The sequence below is a fragment of the Taudactylus pleione genome, unplaced genomic scaffold (assembly GCF_031769625.1).
Source record: "Taudactylus pleione unplaced genomic scaffold, aTauple2 ptg000069l, whole genome shotgun sequence".
NCBI classification, from domain to species: Eukaryota; Metazoa; Chordata; class Amphibia; order Anura; family Myobatrachidae; genus Taudactylus; species Taudactylus pleione.
Window position 1 is genome coordinate 5,890,316 of NW_028284471.1, and position 25,191 is coordinate 5,915,506.

The 25,191-nt window shown below is 41.3% G+C and overlaps 2 protein-coding genes across 6 annotated transcripts in view; one reads left to right on the forward strand and one right to left on the reverse strand.

Annotated features, from left to right (window-relative positions):
- Positions 1-11,217: 11,217 nt before the first annotated feature.
- On the reverse strand, positions 11,218-24,082 carry PLAGL2 (PLAG1 like zinc finger 2). Of its 4 annotated transcripts, XM_088467091.1 has the most exons (5): positions 23,549-24,048; positions 19,680-19,746; positions 18,799-19,102; positions 11,940-13,061; positions 11,443-11,468 (listed from the first exon to the last, which is right to left on the reverse strand). In XM_088467091.1, exons 3-4 carry the CDS (start codon positions 19,032-19,034, stop codon positions 11,945-11,947), a joined length of 1,353 nt encoding a protein of 450 aa, XP_088323217.1. In that variant the 5' UTR covers positions 19,035-19,102; positions 19,680-19,746; positions 23,549-24,048; the 3' UTR covers positions 11,443-11,468; positions 11,940-11,944. The 4 variants fall into 4 exon arrangements, with proteins under 4 accessions (XP_088323216.1, XP_088323215.1, XP_088323218.1 ...); XM_088467090.1 differs by lacking the exon at positions 23,549-24,048 and adding an exon at positions 24,054-24,082 and having other exon boundaries at positions 11,218-13,061; XM_088467089.1 differs by having other exon boundaries at positions 11,218-13,061.
- POFUT1 (protein O-fucosyltransferase 1) overlaps positions 23,615-25,191 on the forward strand; it is a 29,186-nt gene continuing 27,609 nt past the window's right edge. Inside the window, exon 1 of one of the 2 annotated variants that reach the window (XM_088467094.1) lies at positions 23,615-23,997. In XM_088467094.1, coding sequence (XP_088323220.1) covers positions 23,850-23,997 — 148 coding nt within the window. In that variant the 5' untranslated portion in view covers positions 23,615-23,849. The remainder of the gene's footprint in view (positions 23,998-25,191) is intronic. The other variant, XM_088467093.1, reaches the window with a different exon arrangement.

Sequence of the window (25,191 nt, forward strand, 5' to 3'; positions counted from 1 at the left end):
ACACCTTATACACATAGCCTGCAGGTCATTTTATACAATATTTTCAATAATTTTGTGGCTCAAGCAAAGTTTGTGTACATACATGAAATGCATTTATGTTTCATATACACAGCCTGAAGGTAATTTTATACAATATTTTTAATAATTTGTGCCTTAGACAAAGTTTGTGTACATTGAACCATCAAAAAATCAAAGGTTTCATTATCTCAGTCATGCCAAAAAAATTCCGTATTTCGGAATATTTGGATATGGGAGACTCAACCGGTGTGTGTGTGTGTGTGTGTGTGTATATATATATATATATATATATATATATATATTTTTTTTATTTTTTTTTTCCACATGGTTACAATTCCACTGCTAGTGGGATCAGAGTACATGTGGGAGAAGGCAGGTAATACCTACATGTATAGGAAACTTTTGAAATTGGTACCATAAGATACACTCTGTAATAGAGTGTCTAATGAATGGTTAAAAGGTAGGCATGTGCTTTATTAACAACATATACAGTTGGTATGTCTACTTAAGTCACTCTGCCCAATAGACCAACATTTTAAATGTAATATATCCATAGAGCCAATTCTTTAATGTTTTGTAATAGCCTGATTGTTCTATCTTTAATCTTTGGTAAGATACAATCTCTAGAAGGATGTGTCCTCACTTATACCCTTTACAGGACAAACACTCTACAGACATTGTCCAAACAAATGTCTGTCAGACTGATAGACATGTATGCCCGGCGTAACCAAATTCTGAAGATAAACATGAGTTTTAATGTTACCCTGTTAAAAAAATCTCAACAGCAGTAGTCTGGCACTAAAACCAGCTTACAAGCAAATACTTGTTAGGTTGCCTTCCACCATATACAATTCAGATGTATGTAATATAGAAAGATCATGTTGCGGGACTTGCAAAATAGATGAGGCTACACTCGTTTGGTTAGGGATCGTTACTGAAACATTGGCAAAGTAAATCCTTATGCTGGGCATACACTATACAATTATCTGTCTAATCAGGCTGGTTGGAATGAAAACCTGGTAATGTATGGGAGTAAATGACAATCGTCCATATGGTTTTAAACACTGGTAAATGGACAAAACCGATTGTTCAAATTGGTTTCATTTGTTTAATTAGACAAAAATGGACATTCAGACAAATTTGTTAGTTTCCCAGTGTTTAAGAGCAAATGGTCGATTGTCATTTGCTCCCATCCATTACCAGATTTTCATTCCAACCAGCCAGATTGGACAGATATCTTGTAGATAATTGTATAGTGTATGCCCAGCATTACTGAAACATTGGTAAATAGGAGTGTGTAGCCTCATCTTTTTTTTTTTACAAGTCCTGGAGTGCCGCCACATGGTCTCTTTCACTCATATAATATTACATACATAAAGGTAATACAGAATTACTGTTTCCTGGGCTCACCTCCTGTAGGGCATATAGCAGGAGAAGCTGTGAATTATACAGGACACTAGAATAAGCTCTCTACTCTGAAAGTATAACTCACTTTCTCAGGGGAGCTTTCAAACTGCATTATGTTCACTCCATAGTCAGCTTGCTCCTATACTCAAAACCTGTGCTATGAAGGTTGAAGGAATAATGAAGCACAAATATAAAATAAAAACAATGCATTTAATAACAAAGTGATAATCTACAAATCACATATGCTAGGGCCATTCCTCGTGGCTAGGAGATGCATCACTTTATCTGGTACTTTAAATTCTTGCTCTATAACCTATGGGGTTGGATCATAGTAACAGTTTTAGGGGTCTGATTGTCAGATAAGCAATACATTCAATTGGGAGCTCTCGCTTTTTCATACCTATTACCGATGTTCCCAAACGCGGTCCTCAAGGCTTCCCAACAGTTCAGGTGTTAGAGATATCCATGTTTGAGCACAGGTGGTTAAATCAAACTAACTGAGGTACTAATTAAGTCACCTGTGGTCAAGTATGGACATTCTTAAAAGCCTAAAGGTGCGTACACACACGATTTTTTTAACGATTTAACTATAACGACGTCGTTATCGTTCAGTGTAAAATGATGAACTATTATCGTTCATGCGCGTTCAAGTTTGTCGATTGTAGTTCAGTCAGAATGGCCAACTGAACGATTTTCAATAGAAGTTGCAACATTTTTTCCTTCAACACACAGAAAATCGTTTATTAAGTAAAGTAAAACCAACTACTTTGTAAAACTATTTTCGTTCACTTTTTCAAGGGAAAAACTGAACTTACATCGTTGTGTGTGTGTGTACGCACCTTAACTGTTGAAGACCGCGTTTGGGAACCTTTGCCTTAGTACAAAGCCACATTGACATGTCAGAGTCCTTGACCAATGGCATACTGTTACTTAGGGGGCAATTAAATTCAGAGCAATGTGCGGTTGTGCACATCATTGCAGATATTTTTGCGCCGCTATAGGGAGAGAAGGAAAATTCTGCAATGTTGCCTGCAGCTAAAACCGAGCAAACTACTGGCCGCTATGTGTTCGGGCGCCCAAAAGACCTACTTGTGTCAAGCAGAAATGTGCCAATCAGGAGGCTGCGAGCAGATATAATGGGCGCCCAGTGGCACAAACAATAGAATAGCTCCGTCTCTGTAGATGGGAGGTGTGGGCGCAAGTAAGCTATTGAATTCTCCCCTTTACAGTTGGAGAACATGCAGGGTAGAGTGTAGCAAGCTCAATTAGTGTTTAGTCACCTGTGTTTGATTAACCACTTCACGACCGAAGGTAGTTACCAGGTGTTCTGGGTTTTGCTGGGAGTACCTTAATTCATTTTTGCTAATACTATTTTTCTTTTTTTGGGGATACATGCAGGGTATTCTTTTAGTAGCTTGTTAGAACATGTTACAGTAACAGCATTTTAAAATCTGAAACTAGCAATAGGAAAAGGTGGGAAGATTCTGTCCAATTTTTTTTTATTTAATTATCCTGATTTTCAGAATACCAAAATACATACATATAAATATATTTTCTATTTTTTTTTTTTTTTTTTTAAAGTGGAACTAAAAACTTTAAAGATTTCGACATACTGTAGAGTGAAATGTGTATCACAAGACAGACCAGTTCAAGCAAAAGGAACTTGGATATGTTCTGGGACAAATCTATATGCTGCACAGTGCAAGGCTGGCCAAAGATTATCTGTCCAACCAGCCAACTAGTTGATTGGTTGGAATGAAAATCTGGTAACGCATGGGAGTAACTGATGATCAGCAATTTGCTCCTAAATGCCAGAAAACAGATGAAAATGGTCATTCAGACAAGTTTGAACAAATTGTTTAGATCAAACATTTAACAAACAGTTTTTGCCCATTTTCTGGCATTTGGGAGCAAATTGCTGATTGTCATTTGCTTTCATACCTTACCAGGTTTTCATTCCAACCAATCAACTAGTTGGCTGGTTGGACAGATAACACTGCACAACAATGAAAATGTTTCCGATGTGAAAATAGTTACTTCTAATTGATTTCAGCATGCAAAGAATGAATATGACATTTAAAACTCTCAGCTCTGAGTTCTGAGATATAGCCCATTTATGACGATGTAGGGGTATTCCTAGTGAAGTGGGCAGAATGGAGAGAATCTTACCAGCAATCTGCGTTCCGCGCAGAGGGGGCGGGGCCTAATGACCCAATTAAATGAATCAGTTATTTGTCCCCTCCCCTATTCAAATATATGCAATTCACGGGATTACCCACATACGATAACTGTGGTGCACTGAGTGACAAGCATAGTGAGCGATTCCACCAAGACATTTCAGCAATGGAACAAAGATATCAGGGTAGGTGAATCACTACTGTTGGACAGTGACAAGAGAGGCCCCAGAAGAGGAGTACAAGCGACAAGCAAAGAGAAAGCACCCCCATGAATAGGCCACTATATTAGATAGTACTTTCGTATGCTGTATGTTTGTTTTGTATTCTTATTTGTGATTGAATTAAAACAACTTATTTATTTTCGATCAATCAAGAAAATATAAAATTATTTTAAAATAGCTTTTCACTATGACTATATTACTAATATACATACAGTATAGTGCAAGTAGTGTAGCTCAAGAAATAGAGCTAGTAAAAACATTCTGAAATCATTTTAGTTTTCTTGACCTCAAATTAGTAATGTATGACTATTTTTTAGAAAGGAAACAAATTAAAAGTATTATTTTGATGTACAGTGTAATCTTTAGATGTGTGGCCAGCTTAATACTGTATGTTGAACCTGTGTACAGGCTGTGAGGGAACTGCTACCTTGTCTGCTCTCTGACGTATTTTTGGACCAGGTATAAACCTGGCACTAGTTCTAAGGTCACACACATCCCTTATAATTAGGCCTTATCTTAAACTATTATTACTCCTACCAGTGCTGGGAGAAAACACAGGGATTATAAGGAGAGCTAATGATACAATGGAACTGTACCGACTGATACGTTTTGGAAGCAGAATTACTAGTAATAATGAAACTAGGCAAAGTCCTCTAACAAAAATATTTTGCATCTGTTAATATTTACACAAAACCAGAAGGGGCATTAAAAAACAAAACTACTATTTTTTTTTTTACACAAGGATTTGTTTTAAGCTTTTAAAGTGCATTCATAAAGCCTATTAAACCAGCTTTAACACTGACAATCTAAAATATTATTTAGGTTAATAAATCTGTACACAAAGACACTTTCTAAGAAATTTTCAATTTGCGTCACTTTTATTAAGGTAAAATACAATGGAGTCGTATGAGACCACTCCTTAAGGCAGTGATTCCCAACCTCGGTCCTCAAGGCACACTAACAGTCCTGGTTTTAGTGATATCCATGACTGTGCACAGATGGTTAAATCAAAATAACTGAGGTACTAATTAAGTCACCTGTGCTCAAGTATGGCTATCCCTAAAACCTGGACTGTTAGTGTGCCTTGAGGACCGTGGTTGGGAACCCCTGCCTTAAGGACATAGGACCTGATTCGACCTGCTAGCAAGCGGCCACTCGTTCCAGCCCAGTGGAGTGACAGGAGAAGCAGTTTGTGGGTGGTAACAGGGGCAGGGCAGTAGTAATGGGGGAGTGGGGTTACGGACGCAGGCGTGCCTGAGTGTTTCAACGCCGTTTCTAGGGCGTGCATAATTAACAGGCAGTGTCATAGTACACGTCACCTGGTTGAATAATACACTGAAGTGCTCGCGGAAGGGTACAGTCAATCGCAAGTGATGTGGTCAGATCCGATGGTTGTATATACTTCCTGGAGATGAAGTATGCTAGTGGGCATCTACAAACACAAAGTGATCGCTCGCCAAGACAGAGGGCATGCTTATGCCTTGCCGAGCGAGCGGCTGCCTTGACGTCACTTTGCAAAATTGAAATATGCTGGGAGTGAGCGGCCGCATCTAGCTAGCGGGTCTGAATCAGGTCTATAGTACTGCAAGGAGGGCTGCGAGAGGCGAGTTTAATGAAAGTGCTTCTACTGTTGTGTTCAAGTGAGAACAAATATTGTGTCTGCACTTTTAACTAGGATTGTTTCTTCATGCCTATGTGCAGGAGCCCTTAGAATCCCTTTAATATATATTTATAAAAAATGGCTGACTGCATGCTGCACTGTTTCTGCGAGGATCTAACCCACAAGCTCAGCCCTGTGAGTAGGAATGTGTACGGCAATAGACTTCTGCTCCTATATTACACATTTACAAAAATACAATTACAGTAAAGGATTTCTAACCAATCATATCCATCTATACGGAACAGTGCCACCTGCAGTCTCTGTCAGGTGATAGAAACTGCATAACTGATTTAACTCAGTGTGTGTGTATGTGTATATAAACAGTCATTCATCACTTTTACATGTACAATAAATGCCTCATAAAAAAAGGTTTAAAATAAGAGCTTTAATTTTTTTGAGGTTAGTTCCACTTTAAATTGAAAAAAAAAATGATATATACCTCAAACCAGGGGAGACCACAGACTCTTACGAGACTCACAAATGTCTACTCTAGAGTCAGAACAAATTGATCCAATGTAAATGTATTGTATCTAATAATACACCCTATAGTACTCCCCAAATTGTATCAAACTAGGGGGCCCATTTATCAACAAGTTTTATCATACGCAGAAAGTTTTAAAACTCGTTGCGTATGATAAATGGTGCTCCAGCCAATCCGCTCTTAACTGTCAGTTTTCAAACAGATGACAGGAGCTGATTGGCTGGAGCAGCATTATCATACGCAACGAGTTTTAAAACTCATTGCATATGATAAAACTAGTTGCAAAATGGGCCCCTAGATGTACTATATGCTTAGATTTGTTTATACAAAAGGTAAAAAAAAAAAGGTATATATTACGTGTCTAGCGTCAAAACAGTCATTGCCAATGGTAACTAGGCTGAGTATTTGCTATTTTGGAGCCATTAACTTTCCTTGTGTTTGATGTTTAATCTTCCTGGTTTCATTTCAAGCTACTTGTAGCTATGTTATTGATGTTATATAATTGATATTTCACAGAAAGTGTGCAGTAAATTAAGTGGTAAGAACATTAAAAACATATGTAGCTGCTTGTATTAATGTTTCTTTCTTTAGTGAATATAAGTGCTGCCGAAGTACAGAACAGCGATGGACAGTTCCTAATTCCCTCATACAGAAAGGAGACGTATGCACACAAGGGCTCAAGGATCTCTAAAAAATGCACAGCCCAAGCACACCAACCCCTTCACATAAAACATGACCAGGACAGATCCTACTTTTTCTATTTTATGTTATATGGCAAAGTCTGTGTGCACTCTCATAGTGATCAATAATATCTAGTGTGCATACAGCTCCCCTGTATCTCTTATAATGTCTGTATACACTAGCCCTAAATTTTGTTTTTCAACCACAGGCAGCAAAACAAATGATCTGTCCATATTCTAGAGCACAGATTCTCAAACTCAGGATCCCAAACAGTGCATGTTTTCGAGGTCTCCTCACAGAATCGCAAGTGAAAGAATTAACTCCATCTGTGGATCTTTTAAAATGTGTCAGTGAGTAATGACTACACCTGTGCACCGGCTGGGTGACCTAGAAAATGTGTGGGGTCCCGAGGACCGAGTTTGGAGAACCACTGTTCTAGAGACACTGAACAAAACAGTTACTGTAGATATGTGTGCCTAAAGTGTGTACCCAGCTTATAAAGCAGTTTTGCTTTATAAGCTGGGTACACACTTTAGGCACACATCCACTTGCAAACATCAAAACGACTGCACGATTACGACATTGTAATCGTGCAGTCGTTTGTGCCTTCACTGAACGAGCAGTCATTCAGTGTAGGTACATCAATCATCCACTACATGAACCTGAGCATTTTCGTGGGATGATTGATGTCGGAAACAACAAGCGGGTATCCGGAAGATACGAGGGTTGTTCAAAAAATAATGCCTAAATGCTCATAACTCTGAAATAATATGCAACATTTATTTGAAACTTTGTCAGTTTGTAGTTTAATATGTCTGCTAACTATATATGTAGTTTTGTTTAGGTAGTCCAAGAAATACCATGGAATCCAAAATTAAACAAAGAGCAGTCATTGAATTTCTGGAAAAAAAAGGCTACAGAAATCCACAGAAGACTGAAAAAAAGTGTATGGTGAGCGTACAATTGACTATAGCATTGTCAGAAGGTGGATGAAGCTTTTTCAATTGGGAGAATAGTCCGTGTGCGACAAACCTCGTGGTGGCAGACCATCAACTGCAGTGACAAGCGGAGAACTGAAATAAAGTCGATGCCATGATTCAGAAAGACCATTGTGGTACCATCAGAGATATCAGTGATGAACTGGAATGTAGCCATGGCACTGTAAAAACACTAATCAATGATTTGGGATATCGTAAAGTGTGTGCTAACTGGGTTCCAAAGCAATTAACCAGGGATCATAAGGCCCACAGGGTGGAAGTGTGCAATGACCTTTTGACCAACTTTGAAGCCAACCCTGAAATGTTTTTGGAAAATGTCATTACAGGAATGAGACCTGGGTATTCCTTTATGACCCAGAAACAAAGGCCCAATCAAAGCAATGGAAACAACTAAGTTCACCTAGGCCAAAAAAAATTAAATCACAGCGATCCGTAAACAAAGTCATGGCCACATTCTTCTGGGATTGGCGAGGTGTTATTCTCATCGATTACTTGGAACAAAACCAATCAATCAACAGTGATCGATACATTATTACACAAGCTGAAAGAAGCCATCCGTAAAAAAAAAGGTCAACAATTCGACTGTCAAATGTCATCGTGCACCACGACAATGCCAGACCTCACACTTCGATGGCAACATCTGCAGCCATTGGCAAAATGGGGTGGGCAATAATGCCACATCCACCATACAGTCCTGATTTGGTCCCTTCTGACTTTCATCTGTTTGGCCCTCTCAAAAACTGTTACCGTGGTCAACATTTTGAAGACATAAAGGTTGTTAAAAACGCCCTACGTTCCTGGGTCATATACCAACCACTGGAATTTTTCCAAAGTGGAATCACAGGTTGGGTTGACAGGTGGAGAAAATGTTTGAGGGCAGACGGTGAATTTTTTGAGTAGAGTCATTGTTACTAAGACTTCAAAGTATTTTACTGCAAATTTTCAAATCTGTATCTATAATAAAATTTGAGTTGTGAGCATTTAGGCATTACTTTTTGAACAACCCTCGTATGTTGTCCCGAAGAGGCTGACTGCGGGTACACATCAAGCGATGTAATGAAGGACGGAACGATCCCTCGTTCCGTATTTCATCATCTGCGACGGCGCCGCATGAGATACTGGACGATATCACATGCAATCGCAGGAGTGCGCAGTCCATACATACTGGATGATCCGGCAGATATGATGTTTCCGGCCGTATCGGAACATCATATCGGGCTGACATGGTCCTAGTGTGTATCCAGTAATAGAGCCTTAGTTTCATGCATCTTGTGTCACAAACATACTGTATGTGTAAAAATGAATTATATTATGTGTCCTGTTTGTTTAGTTAAGATATGTCCATTTCAAAACATGGCACTATTTCCATGTCAGGTGTACAAATGCATATACTTGAGTGTTACTTATAAATACAATAGCCATATTACCCTATTTGTACACAATAGAATGTAAGTGTCATATCATAAGAGAATAGAGTCTTGTCAGTGTTCTTATTAAACGAAAGTCATATTTTCTTAGAAAGAGCAATAAAATACAAATACCCCCACATCAGTTTGCCACCACTTCATATACCCAATGGGAATCCGGGTTTCTGCAATAGTCCACACAGAAATGTGAATAGACATTTCCAAATTGACAAGAGAGAATGAATATATACTAGCAGCTGGAGGGCTCAATATGCCATTCAGATAGATAGTGCTTTTGGTGTTATCCTACATGCTAACGCAAACTAGAGAGAGGATAAGTTGAGTGAGGCCGTGTAGACTGAACAGCAGGCTATGCCGAGATACATACGCAAAGATCTGCTTCTGACTGATCGATTGCACCACGTCTATTGCTGGCTGGTGCAAATGCATGCCGATAATGACTGCTATTGCCAAATGCATATAGATAGGGGAGGGGCGGTTACATTGATGAGTGCAACTCATTTAGTTCTGCGCAAGCAATGTTGGTACAATTGCAGCCATCATGTGCACAACTCTGCCCCAGACGTTTAGTGTTTAACTGTAACCTGCATTCAAGTATGCATGGGAAAAGAGCTGCATCACATAGATGCCGTGGTCTGCACAGTGACTAGCATTGCTGCTGCACTGAACTGGGGTCATATCTGTGGGGAGTTTGCATGTGTTACCCCTGGGTACTCCAGTTTCCTCCCACACTACAAAAACATACTGGTAGGTTAATTGGATTCTGACAAAAGTAAACCCTTATGTATATTTGGTAGGAAATATAGATTGTAAGCTACACTGAGGCAAGGACTAATAAAGCACTGCATAATATATGTAAGCTATATAAGTAACTGTTAATAATGAGTAACTGACTCTTGCTGCAGATGTAGACTATTGAGCAAGCAGTTAGCACAGTGCGGCCACAACAAAATCAAAATGCACAGTGCGGCAGGGTAAGCACTAGAATCATCAGGACACAAGAATAGGGTTCATAACATACCGTCTCAGAAAACAGGGGTTCTAGCTTGGAATGAAAATTCCATAGCTATATTTGTGAATATTCCAAGATTAGTTTTCTCAATTAATCAATTTGTATTTTAAGGCTAGTTGCCAGTAAGGGATAACGTTCACAAACACAAGCAAAAAAGTTATGACTATTTGGCACTTTTTAGCAACATCTGTACCCATGAAAATGAAACAGTGGACTGCAATCACCGCTTCCACAGTTACTGAGTGGCAGCAACAGCCAGGTCTGAGCCTCCCAAATGTCAATGTCATGTAGAAGCCTTACTTCCGGTATTTGGCGTTATTCCACTACACTGAGGAACTCCGCATAAGCATTTTAATAAACAAAATACTTTAATAAATTTGTAAGCGGAGTTACCTTAAGCATTTGATTATCTATGAGGAACTTACTCATTTGTGAATGTGGTAGCATCCTACTTTTAAACAGAAGCATCTCGCACCCAAAACCATGTTAAGATATAAAGACACAAAAATCTGACTGGCCAGTCTGGTTGATTTAGATTAAACAGATTAAACTGGTCAGATAGGGCAATTGCATAATATATGGACCAAATGAAATGATCAGACCTGGCCAACTAAATCCTTAACAGACTGGCCAGCTTTGTAGCCAGCGTTACTTTGCAGATAAACTCTTTAGCCCTCACTTATTAAAATTACATTATGGTGCAAATTTGCGCTAAACCACAAGAGTCTGACTGGTTTAGTGCACCTAAATGCAATAGTAGGCCTAATGTGAGAAACAATTTGCCTGCTGAATGGTGACATTCACATCACCCTGTTATTAAACTAGTCAATAAACAAATCTTCAAATCATTCCAAAGGAAGTTATTTGATTGTGTGCTATGTTCCGCTGGGCATCGTTGTGATGCCCAGCTACGCAAGTATTCGCCAGTTACAGCTATGTCGACTTCCCAAGTTTTCCCTTAGACCTCTATGGGGTGCAAGGGAAAAATTGTGATGCCGATTGGCGCGATGTGCCTTTTTGGAACGGCACATCGCATCATCCTTGTGTTTTACAAAAAAAAAAAAGCACATATATTGTATTATCATTGTTTTCTGAGAATTCTATTCAAACAGATTAAAAATAAAAATACATTAGATATGTATGTGTAGAAACTTGGTTTGGGACACTAAAGACTGACACTCTGGGCATAGTAAAGCACTTTTAAAAACCCCTTTGGGGTGCGGCACCAGATACCTCTGGAATAGCTTATGTAATTATTCAGAATCATATGTACATTGTAAACTGCATAGTGAGGTAATATGAAATAGGACTTGGAAGTGGGTGCTACGATCAGGATTAATAAACAAACCCATTAGAACGGCTCCAACTGGTCTCCTCCATGAGGAACTGTATATACAAAGACAGATTTAGAAGAGGTAGATTAGAGCTGACACTGGTACGGTAACAGAGGACTCAACAGGTTCTTGTTCAGAAGACCACTACGACAGACACCTAGGGGCCGACTGGGAGGGAGGGTGACCCTACGTTAGAACGTAGACACAAGCTTTGTGCTTGAAGTGCTTAATCCGCCATAATTGTTCCAAATCTATCCCACTTCCGCTGCTAATGCCATGGTTTTCACATTTTATGGGATGTTTCAGATTTCCACTAAGTGTGGAATGGTGCGGTCTCTGATCTTGAGGTAACAGGCTCTGTTTTTGTACAACTGGAAGGAGATGATCTCTTGAAAACTGGACATATAAATTGTCACCCAAGACTCCTAGGAGTTGATACTCACAACAGGAAAACAAACATTCAACTTAAAGATGGCGACAAATGTCCAAGGGCAATATGAGGTAAGATAAGAAATGGTCTCACCATGTTTACTTGAAGGCTTGGTGAAACTGAGGCAATGTGGTAGAATTAATGTCTGAGGTAAAATGAGGCAGAGTCAGATCTCCAGCGATGGAGCCGGTAGGCATGTGGCTAAGAGAGGCAAGAAATTGCTGATTTTCTCCTATGATCATTTCTGGGGCTGACACAGGGACGTTACAAGGAGGGATATTAACAGGCAAAAAGCTGAGGAAATGGCTGAAATCCACACCTGAGGACAAAGGATCACACAGAGTGGAGAGAAAAGTTTCATCAAATGTAGCCTGAGGTGTAAAGGAGGACAACTCGCTGGAGGAAAGACAGAGTCCCCCAGACCCATCAGACACAAAAGGATCCATTTCACTTTTGGGATGATATGAGGTAGATGTATACTGGAACCTGTTAGATGGGTCTGTAGAAAAGCAAGATGTACTCTCTGAGGGGTAGTTAAATCCCAAGGACAATGAGTTTGGCACTAGAGAGTGGGGAATGCCAGGATTCGGCATGGGTTGAAATGGCGTAGTGTACATTCCTCCTGGTATCATGTCTCTTGGCTGCATACACATGATTGATCCCAACTCTTCCTTCACAACTGCTGATCGGCAACTCATGTGGCTCAACTCATCTGGAGGCTCCATTTTAATCCGTGGGGCTTCCTCACAATGGCTCTTTTTTATGTGCCGTGTCAGGTGGTCCTTGCGTCCAAACATTTGAGCGCAGCAGTGGCACTGGAAATCTTTCCGCCCAGTATGTACCACCAGGTGTCTCCGTACATCCTTACGTGTGTAAAAACACCGATCACAGTGTTCGCATGGGTATTTCTTCTCCCGGTTGCCCACTGACGGCCTGTGATTGTGGCTCTTCAGATGCTCCAGCACTGACTGCCGATCTCTAAATACCTGAAGACAAATTGTGCAGCTGAGGTCACCTCTGGCAATGGCATGTAAGGCAAGGTGGCGGCGGTGTCCATATTTGGTGCTGTAGTTTTTGCTGCATTCTGGACACTGAAGGGCAACTCGGTTAGGATTGTGAGTCTGGAGGTGATTCTTTAAATGATCTTTCCTATGGAACATTTTGCCGCAGTGTGAGCATTGATGTGACTTCTGCATAGAGTGTGTGGCCATGTGCCTGGGTATGGAAATAAAAACAATGTGGACTCAGTGAACGCATGTACACAATGCTCATCTTTATGACTAGTGTAAATGGCACAAATATGCCGTAATCTACAGCTGCTGGATATACACTTACTTCAATCTAGCACAGAACAGGCTCATTCAAGATGATGTTTGATTGGGCATATGCATTATACACATCTGTAATCAAACATACCATGTACTGTATCATAAGACATTATTACCTTACAGCTTCTTATGCTTAATTTTACTGCAAGCTAATGACACTAAACATTGAGGAAGTATTTCTTCTGGTTAGGTGCTCAGGTGACAAGCGTTTCCCATTACATCTTATGGGTCATACTATGGGCATAAACCTCCCCAAAAGTTACTAAATAAAGCTTTTGCTACCTAGGGTAGTTAGCCCATAACAGATATAGTATCAGATTTTTTAAATAAAACTAAAAACAAGTGAATCTGGGAAAACTTGCAAATATCATAGCCTGGTCATACTTCGTTCTTATATGCCTGCTGTCTGTAGCAGTAATAAAAAAAAAAATTAAAGAAACACTGTTGCAGGTGATGGAAAGCAAACTTAAGGGCCCCATACATCTGCAATGGATTGCCGCGATCCTGCAACCCAGCATTCACAGATATGACAATCGCGATCAAAAAATGATCGTGATTTGCAAATCGGAGAAATTTCACATGTGAAATTTCAACGATCCTGCGACGGATCGCTGAACATCGGTGGTCCCCGGTCGGCATATCCGACAAACGTTTCCGCTCCCATCGCTACATCACGACGATCCTACTTGACAGTGCAAATGAAAATAGAAAAAAATCCTTGGCAGGTCTGAAGCAAGGACATCTCTATGGGCGGAATTCAATTGTTTCGAGCCCCCCTTCGCGCCCGACGGAGCTATTCAATTCTTGCTCCTGTCGGGCACAATCAGCTGCCAGCGCCCCATTTCAGCTTGCAGCCCCAGTGGAGGTGCGAGCTGAAATGTGCGAAGTGACCTGTTTGGGTGCCCAAACATCACTTTTTGCGGACGCGCCCAGCAATTTGGTCGGGGGTAGCTGCTTTACGCGGCTAAACCCGACCACTTTGGGCACGATCAGTGCACAATTGAATAGCGGCCCGCGATCTCCTGTCAGACGGGAGATCCAGACTGCGTAAACAATTGAATTCGCCCTATATGTCTAAGACCAGAGTTTGCTTTTGCCGGGTTTCCAACCTTGTTCCAAAGCGGGCTGTTCCTAGTTTAGCATACAAATTCTGGACTACTATTCAATGCAGAAAGTGTATTCTACAGACTAAAAATCCAGCCCACGTGAATTCTATTTTTTTATTTTTTTTGACAGCAAAACACAAATTTTGTTCTCTATTTGTAGCATTAGCAAGAGAAACTTTTTATTTGATGTAAAAAGGTCTATAAAGTAGACTAATTAGATGTAGATGTGAGTGGGGCCAGGAGAAGTGTGGTTATGCAACTATTTGCCAAGCAATGCATTATATACCACCAGGAATCAAAATAACTTGAACGTACAATACAGGCATCGAAGCATTATAGACACAATACCATATACTTTATGCTACTATTTTCACATCTCAAAAGCAAAAAAGAGATATTGATAAAAGTTAGCTATAAACTCGTATACTCGCAGCGTATCTGGCTTTTGAAACTGGCTTTAGAATCCTGACATTATAAAAGGCTCCCAACAGCCTAGAGGCGATAATTTAACTGCCGTCGGTGGAATCTACTTTTCACTGACTTCGCATGTTTTGGAGGAAAAAACTTTTTGTGCGCGGCCCTGGTTTTCGCCCAAATCTATAGGACACGAAAACGGGACCCGGCGAAACGCAAACAGGCGAAAAGTGCCGTCAGATTTGAGGAAATTAGCCTAACACCCCCCAAAGATGCACTAACATTGGGGATCAAGGTAGATGCCCCCAAATAGCCCTGCTTAAGTTATTTGGGGTACTTAAATGCTCTCAATAGCTGCTATTTCGTGTCTTTGCACAAGTGGTGAAGAATAGCATTTATCAGTTTTTTGTGGGGGAAAATAACTAGTCCCAGCAAATTTGAGGTACATGAAAATGGGTGCAAGCATGGTTAAAAATCACAAAAGTGAAGTTTAAAAAAAACAAACAAAACAAACAAAACAAAAAAAAAAACACACACACCCTCAGCAAGCACCTGCAATAAAAAAAAAAAAAAAAAAAAACACCTCCCCCATACATGCAGACCCCCCAAAAGCTTATTTTGTGAGTTTTTAAGTTTGTACCCCGACTTTTTTTTTTCGCCCCCTTTTTTCAAAGTCATTTTTTGGGGTGTTCATTGTTTTTTTAGGATTTTTTTGACGCAGTTATGCTTTGGGAGGCTGTCCCAAGGGTGCCGAGTGGTTTCCCGATGTTTGCACCCCAAAACTGCGATTCTGCACTTTTTTTCACCACCTATTCATAGGCAAATCTTTTTCGCCTATTAAATTGCATTGCGTTTTCGCGTACACGAAAAGTATTTGGAATTGAATACAGCGATACTTTTCCGCCTGGCAAAATGACGTCATCAGCAAAACTTTTTTGCCGGAAACAGCTTTTCGCGTCTAATTGAATACGGCCCCTAGTCAGAAGTCTAAGCATGCTACGATGTACTGTATATTAAGCGTGTATTGCAAACTCTGATCAATGTTTTTTGTTTTTTAAACAATGAACATTTACAAATTATATTTTACTGTAATAAATTTGCCATTAGCTCATCCAATGTTGGCAATAGCTGCCCTATTAAGGTTGCTATGGGCTGAATGCCTTGTTTCAGGTGCAACTAGCAGATCCATTTATACAAGTGCTAGTGTTCACTCTATGTGCAGGGTGCTCTGATCAGTGATGGGGGCATATTTACATTTTGAAGGGCAATATTTTATACATCAGCTACTGTAGCGATACATCACGTCTAAAATTTTGTCCTTCAAAATTTAAATATGCCCCCATCACTGAGCAGCACCCTACACCTAGAGTGAACATAAGTAATAGCCCTAAAACTCATTGGTGGACACTCCTTTTTAAATTAAACAAGACACTTTTATATATTGTACTCCAATAATGTTTTTGTTTAGAACATGTAGAGATGCAACAGTAAGTATAATAATATCCTAAATCCTTTTTGTGATGCTGTAGCAAGACAACAGGAAATGGGTAAGGTCCAAACCCTTGGGGGCAGGACATTGGATGGAATAATACAAATAAATAAATTACCTCCTTCTCTCTCCAATAACCCCCAGAAATAAAATAAAAATGTAGTTGGAATGACAGAGTCCACAATACTGGATGGGCTGCTCTGTCCCACCTATGACATTGGAAAAAAGGTTTTACATTTTAAATGTAATGTACAAAAAAACTGCTTGATGGGAGGGGAAATACTTTAGCGATACCATCAAAGACTGGTGGGAAAAAGCTGTCCGCTCAAACAAGCATAGCCAAGACATCTTCCATGTGAGAACTCACAAGAGGGCTCCAACAGGAGCTCTCTGTAGGACCTTTAGAACAAAATTAGAGCTCAAATGTAACAACTGTAAAACAAAATGTAGGCAGAAAGGGCCTGCCCCTGCAAGAAAAACTTTACTTCTGTGAGAGCTAGTTGGCACTGAAAAAGGTAGAAATCTGCACCTTAGGGGACTTGACGACAAATCTGCCTCAAATCTCCTTGTGGGAAAAGCAACAAGAGTGAGTGGAAAAAGAACATTGTCGCAGTGAACAAGACAGCTACCAAACCCTGTTGTAGGTATGAGTAGAGAGGTGTTTCTGCAACTTGAGCATTGTCTGAATCAATGTTGCCAAGTCACTATAATCATATCTTCAAGAGCCATAACATTAAAGTTATTTGCTATGGGTTCTGATGAAGGAAATTTGTTTTTTGTTTTTTCAAAAAAAAGACACAAAGGCTTGTCAATAGAGTTAACCAACTTGACATACTAGAACCATCTAAGAACTAGTGAATCACAGAAGTAAAAGAGCAGTGTGAGCAGATGGATTAAAGAGTCCACGAAAACTGCCAGATTTTCATGATATATATATATATATATATATATATATACACACACACACACACACAACACAAGTCTCAGGAGCTTGCATTTTAGAGAGGGCATTTGCAATGGCACTGCAGGTTTCAGTGCTCAATCTTTTCAGACAAATATCCTACCTACTGATGAAAAGACCATTTGTTTGGGTCAAGTGCTGGCAATTTAGAGACTGCTTTCCAGCTGTCCACATCCTGGTATGTTAAATGCTGAGACAGCTAGAACAAATCATTCCAGCCACAGCAGAATTTAAGATGGCCTTGGGGTTGCAAATGACCCCCTCATTGATTGGTTAGGTAAGCCAATGCAGTGGCATTTGGATCATCATCATCCGGCCCTTGATGAGAAACAACCAGATGCTCAGATCCAGAAAAGTGCCCCACAGCTGCAACATATCGTTGAGTGGAGAGGAATAACGAGAAGACTGTGTCCCTTGGAGAGGGTAATGACAATAACCTGCTTACCAAAACTCTTGGGTGAGGGGGGCTAAGAAAGGTGACCATTAGTTGAAATAACTTTCCATCACATTTAAGCCCATGGGCTAGAAAGTCTTATTCTTACACTGCTATGGTCCAGAAAAACTTGCCTGGAATTAAGAAGGTGGGGCTGCAGCACTGTCCAAAATTCAAATAGGGGAGCCACCCCAACTGCTGCCAAACATCGCTGGCCAGGACTCACTGGCAGTTGGTATCACTCCCCTATATGAATTTTGGACACCACCTCTGGAGTTGCCAATGCATGGGAATGAAAAATGGTACATCTGATCCCCAAAGGACTGAATCAGGCATGATGCACATGAAGATTTTATGTTGGATACGAATACTGCGTCCACGGAACCCTTACTAAGGCATGGGATCTCCTAAGATTAAGACACATCCACACAGGATAGGATACACGTAATATAAAAAAAAAAAAAATCACAGGATATATAATCTAGTATTGTGAGCTCCAAATGGCCACACACTAGGCTGAGCGTACAGGGAAAGAAATAATGGATAACGAAAAGAAGAAGCACCTCCCTATAATCTGGTTCAAGGAGAGATGGAGTAAGGCTGGTGCAGTGTCCATTGCTGAGTTTGAACCACTGCATGCAGGAGATTGTGGAACTAGCAGACTGTCACACCAGTCTGCACAATCTAGGCACCTGATAGAGGGATTATGCTTCTGCTGAACAGATGCACTGTTTGACTGGCTACTGTGTCTCCACAGGATTTCCATGCGCACAAAACTAGGTTGCCTGGGATGAAGACGCTTCAAGAGCCACATTATTAACATCACCTCTTCACAACAGGCAACTCGTCCAGTTCACCCATTGCCAGGGTTATAGGTGAGGGATAAGGCGATTCAACATTATGCACAGGTGGAAGAAAGGATGCAAGGTACCCCAATGATCCAGGGGACACCTTCAGCTGTTCCCTTAGCATTCAGAACAACAACGATTAGCAAATAAAATAAACTATAAGAGAAAAGGGCCTTTGCCCAACTCCTGTTCAGAGCACTGGAAAAAAAAAGAATATTTATCCTAAAGCAGACTTTAGGGGAGGAGGAGGAGGAGGAGGAGAAGCCAGTTTTTCTTCCATTGTCTTGCCTCCTAAGAGTGAACATAGGCCATATTTGTCTCCTACTGCAGATGGAGAAATAGTGGCTTGTATGTAAAGCACTGGTCTCCATACCTGCAGAGTTTGTATTTGGATGCGAAGGTCTTGTCACACAGTAGCTGTGGGCAGGTAAACCGCCTCTGATCTCTGTGGTGTGGATTCTCCTGCTCACTTGTACATGGGACATCAAATCTTGTAGTGTCTTGCAGGAGCTTGCTCTGCGACAGGTCCTCCTCACCCTGGGGCTTGGCCTCCACTTTCCACACTGTGGTATCTTCGTGTTTTGCAGCATTAAAGAAAAGAGTCTTCATGGCAGAACCACTTGTAACACTGTTATGTATGCTGTCATTTCCCCATTGGTGTCAAAGTGCCAGCCGTCCTAGAAATGTAGAATAGTTTGAATGAAATTGTAGCAATGAATGCTATTTGGAATACAATGTTATTGTTTTTTTTCCCATTCACAAATCTGCAGAAACCATTATTTTGCATACAACGGTAGATGAAAGGTAATTGCTAATTAGATGCTATTAGCCATTTTTAATACATATATTTTTACCAAAGTGATAAATAAATGTTTTAGGTAACATACTTTATTAGCATATGTATAATTACTTTATATAACACATTATTAATATTTCAGAGAATATTAATTTAGCTGTTTATATTTAGATTAAATGGCAAGGTGACACAGTGACTAGAATTGCTGCTTCACAGCATCAGGGCTATGGGTTCCATTCTGGTTTCTGACAAAAATCCACCAGAGTGCATGTGTGTGGTAGAGAATATAGGCTGTGAGCTTCACTGCAGAAAGAACACGTGAATGACTAAACATTCTCTGGAAAGTCCGGAATATGAAGTAATGTGTTGGTCATTTAAAAAACAAAAAAAGGAGTATGATATTAATAATAGAGTCTAAAAGCTATAAATAAGTTGTTCATTGCATAAATATAACTCACCTGTACCTGTATGTTTCTAATCACCCTGCTGGGAGACACTGCAATAAAAGTCTCACCATTTTCCAACCTGCAGAGCAAGACAGACATCTCAATTCGTTTTTAAAAGGAAATTTGACATGTGCCACAATATTGGTACGGTTCCATGTTCCAACTATAAAGTGTGGCTATTAAATACCAAGACTGATGCTATAATTTAAGTTTAATGTTATTAAATACATTTTAACTCAGTTCCCCTTCTATGTCCTGCCCTTCTGCATTCACACACCATGCATTCTTATTTTCCATTGGTCAAAGCCGTACTATAGCTCATTATCTGTCAGCTGCCTCAACAAAATTTTGGCCCTCCTTACAGATCAGCACCTAGCGTGAACACTAATGCCCCTTTCACATCTCAAACCCGGGTCCGACCAGGGATATTGAACCTGGGTCCAACCCTTTCACACTGCACTTTCTACTCATGTTGGTCTATTTTCACTGCACTTTCGGCCCGGGTTATTTCCGGGTTGGCCCTTTTCCAAAACTCCATGGATGTCATTTTAAATGGACTTTTAGCCTCAGAAAGATGGAGGTGTCAGAATGGAACAAAAGTAGAGGGGTGGGGACAGCTCACAGCATTGCAGCAATCATGGCTGACAGAGCACAAGGTTGGAGCCCTGACTTCATGATAGTTTCTTCTACACTCCTGCTAGATTCAGCCAGTGAGAAGTTATTTAAGAATCTTTTAAAGTTCCTGTCAACTGTCTGGCAATCTCTGCCTCACCCCTAATTCTCAGAAGCTCCTTCACCACTTCAGGACTCCAATTTTCTATGGTCCTTAAAATCTTAAGAGCTCACTCTTTCTCTGCGTAGTATGCTGGCAGGGCTCAGGCTGCTGACATCATCAAGGCATGCAAAAAGCAGCCAATCAGCACTTTTCCCTGAGTCCCAGGTTGAATAACCCGGGTCAGACACTTTTAATTGCACATAGAGCAGAGTCCGACCCATGTTTAACACTGCTTATAACCCGCGGTTTGAAATGCCGGGTTGCTCGACCAGAGTTATTCCAAAGTGGCGCTTTTAGACTGCACCTCGACCCGGATCGAGCCGCCTCAACATAGCAATAACCCGGGTTATTTTGGAGATGTGCAAGGGGCATTACAGTGCTAGGTCTGGCTAGTATGGAGGGTGTTCTAGCACTGCAGTCAGTTTCTCAGCCAAAAACTGCTTCACAGAGAGAGCTGTGTGGATTGGTGCGTTGTCCTGATGGAGGATTAAACAAGTTTTACTCAACTCTGGCCTCTTTCTTGTAATTCTTTCCCTCAATATTTGCGAGAACATTTTTGTAGTAATGCTGATTCACTGTTACGGCTTCTGGTACCCAGTCTTCCAAAATAACACCCTTGATATTAAACACAAAAAAAAAAACCAATTAACATGACTTTGAATTTGGATTTGCTTTGATGTGCTTTCTTCATTTTTGGTGACGGTATTTTCGAGTGCAAGGACTGGCGTTTTGTCTCGGGATCGTACTGCAGATCCCTGTTTAATCACAGGTAATAACTATCTAAAAAATGCTAATCCACTCGAATTTGTTCCAAAATGACTGTACAAATTCGCTTTTGTTTCTGTTCAGCAGTTGAAGCCTTGGAACCATCTTAGCACAAACTTTTGTCGTGTTAGGATCTTGATGTAAAACTTGCCTAACAGTTTCTTTGTCTATGTTTTCCATTTCTGCTATCATTTAGATGCTGCGTCGATGATCAATTCATAAGGCCTTCGGCGCATTCATCATCTTCGACATCCTCACAACTATCACTAAATCTTTAGTGCCACATGTGACATACAATCTGCCCCATAAGCCTTGGTTAGCATATGGAAAAATTATGTGAGCGTTTTGTTCGTTTTTACGATGCACAGGAAAAACACACCTTCTTTGAACGCTGTGTGACAGCAAACTCTGTGTGAAAGGGGTGAAACTTGCAAAACTGTTTTGGGATAGTCCAAGGTCAATGTTCCCCCACTCCTATTTAACTCACAGGTGACTGATCAAGCTTTGGACAGCAGGTGGAACGCAAATTCCAGAAGCCGCCAGCACTAGCCCAGCAGCATTCCCTGGCTAGCCTGCTAACACCGAGGAATTAGGAGCCGCGGCCCCTTTGCGCTGGGACTCGGCTAAATTTACCACCGGGTGAGAACTATCTATTGCCATGTACAACGGGGATTGAGAGCATTATCAGGAAGCAATAACCTCCCCTGTGGATAGGGTAGAGGTTAAGATTGTCTTATATATACTCTGTCTATTGACTGCAATATAACATTGGGAATAGCAAGACTTACTAACAACATTAGCAAATGCCAGTTACATATCTCTAACAATCTGCCTTTCTACGCTGCAATAAGAGACTAACCAATACCCTGCTGACTATTTATGCTTTTCTGCTAATCAACTGACGGTTTGCTGAGTAACCTTTTCCATCTGTATTGATTTGATTGTACAATATTGTTATAAGATTGTCGATTGAATGTATCCCACTTATAAAGATATTAATCTATGCGATTCTAAAATATTCCTTGATGTTAGTAAAGATTGTATTTAAAATAGCAAACGATGTCAGGAGTGCTCCCATTATTTTTTCTATTCAGTAGTCACTGGTAGTGGAGAATACAGATCCACGTTGTGGGGGCAGCTAGTCCAGATTGTGCAGATTTACAACTCACTGTCAAATTAGATTTTTAATTGTCTCTTAGCGCCCACTGTTTATTTATATATCTTGCATCCTATTTAACTCACGCCATATAGTTTATTTTTTTACAAGTACAGTCTCGTTATTTAATAGCCACACCTATTAAACAAACACACCTATTAAAAAATGGTGGACATTTATTAACACTAGCACATAAGAAAGAAAAAATGGATTACACATGGAAATTAATAACATTTAAATACTCTAGTACAGGTCACAAAATAATAGTGTGTGTGAGTGTGACTGGTTGCTTTGTGTAATCACCCTCCGAACCAATTTTCAACCATGTCCCTGATTGCGTCCAATAAGAAAACAGTAAATGATTTGCCATCACATCAGTGATAACTGGCTATCATGTGGATAAACATCACTTGTAAAGAGATTGTTAAAATATATTTTACTTTTTGCTAGTACAATTTATGGACCAGTCTGTTTTTTTTTTTACTAATGCTCACCGACCTGCTGGACCTTATTCTGCTTGTTGCTTATAAGATGTGGATGATTGATCCGCAGGACCAGATTATCTTTTTAAGATGCCTAAACAAGTTGTTGCTGCTACTGCTGACCCCCCTCCCATCACCTCCCCTCCCTTAACTGTACCTCACAATACATCTGACCTACTGGAGCAGACTCTGGGAAGCCCACCTCTGGCTGTCACTGCAACATCTCACACTGAGGCTGCCACCTCCACTATATGTACCTGACAGTAAGTTGTCTAAGCACTAATAATAGCTTCATGTGCAGCTTACTAAGCCCCCACCAGTACAGCCCAGTGTGTGTAAACGGGCAGGGGGTGTGTATATAATGTGGTAGAGACAATGGGGCACATGTACTGGGCGAAAGAGTACTATGGGGGCTGGATACAAATTTGGGGGGGGGGGATTTGGAGTGGGATACAGGAGTTTGGGAGAGGGTTTAGAGGGAGACAAACATGCTGAGGGAGTAATGTGTGGGATATGTGAGGCGTAGGGGGGAGATATTGGGGTGGCAGCAGGGGAGAATATGGGGTGCGGGGAGTATGGAGTCGGAGTGTATGTGGGTTGAGGTATTGGGGTACAGGAGTATATGATGTAATGTAGATGGGGGTGCTTAAAGCGGAGGTTAGGCTGGAGTGTGCCGGTCACGGCAGCGGGGTGATATACGTACCCCAGCCCCCCGTTATTCCTCTTCCCGCCGGTTCCGTTATTCCCAGAGGCCGCAGGACAGAGCCGGAGGCCGCAGAGGATTCTGGGAGTGACGTCTCCAGCGTGCCAGCGCGGCGTGGGGCTGAGCGGGGGTGTCGGAGGGCGCTGGGCACAGATGCCCCGGGTGCAGGAGGGTAGTTGTACCACTGTGAACTATCCGGGGCCCGGTCCCAGTGGTACCTCCCCTAAGAGCCTCCCTCACCTCTCTGCCTCCACCAACATGGCGGCTCCTCCCACCCGGCCGCAACTTTGCCCCCGCTAACATGGCGGCGCCAAGGAGAATTTTTGCTGCTGTGATGGCACGGGCAGGGGGTTCCCTTCTCCTCCTCCTCATGCTGCTGCTGCCGGGTCTGTCTGCTACGGAGGGGGACTGGGACACTGCCGGATATCTGTTGTACTGTCCGTGCATGGGTGAGTGTCTGGGGAGTAGGGGCTGCTAACTTTTCAGAGACGGCGTGGGAACTTACATTAATTACTGCCCAGTGGGAAGGTGCTTGCACTAATTACTGTTCAGTGATAGAGTAGGTGCTTATACTAATTACTGTCCAGTGGGAAGGTGCTTGCACTAATTACTGTTCAGTGATAGAGTAGGTACTTACACTAATTAATGACCGGGGGGATGTGTTTAGACTAATTACTGTCCAGGGAGGTCACTATTGACCAAGGAGGGGGGGTGTGCTTGCACTCCTTACTGATTAAGGAGGGGAGTGCTTACACTAATTTCTGAGCGAGGAAGGGGGTGCTTACACTAATTATTGTCCAGAGATAGTGTATGTGCTTACACTAATTACTGATCAGTGGGGTTGTGTTTACGTTAATTACTGACTTAGGGGAGGTGCTTATACTAGTTACTGTCCAGGGGGGTCTCACTACTTACTGACCAAGGAGGGGAGTGCAATTTTTGACCAAGGAAGGGGGTGATTGCACTAAGTACTGTTCAGAGATAGAATAGGTGCTTAAACTAATTACTGACCAGGGGGAAGTGCTTCCACTAATTACTGTCCAGCGCGGTCACTACTGACCAAGGAGAGTGTGTGTTTGTACTAATTACTGACCAAGGAGGGGATTGATTATACTAATTTTTGACCAAGGAAGGGGGTGCTTACACTAATTACTGTCCAGTGGGAATGTGCTTACACTAGTGACAAGGCAATCCAACCCAGGTGTCTTGCAGGGTTTAACACGGGAATAACTCGTGAAAGACTGCAGTGTAAATGGCGCGATCCGGGTCAGGGTGACCTTGATCATAATGCATGCCTGCCGATTGGCCGTCTTTTAGTGGCTCTTGGAGATGACGTAATCTCCAAGCGTCCACTTCAACGCCGGAAAAGCTGGGTCTCTGCAAACCCGGCTCCGGTGTGAATGGCGCCGACTTGGGAAAATCCTGGGTCGGCGCCAGGGAGATTCCGGGTCTGATACGGATTGGAACTCTGTTCCAACCTTCGGGTCAGACCCGGAATTTTGGTATAAAAGCAGTTTTACTGACCGGTGGGGTGGTGCTTACTCTAATTACTGACTTAAGGGAGGTGCTTATACTAGTTATTGTCCAGGGGGGTCTGACACTACTGACCAAGGAGGGGGTGTGCTTGCACTAATTACTGACCA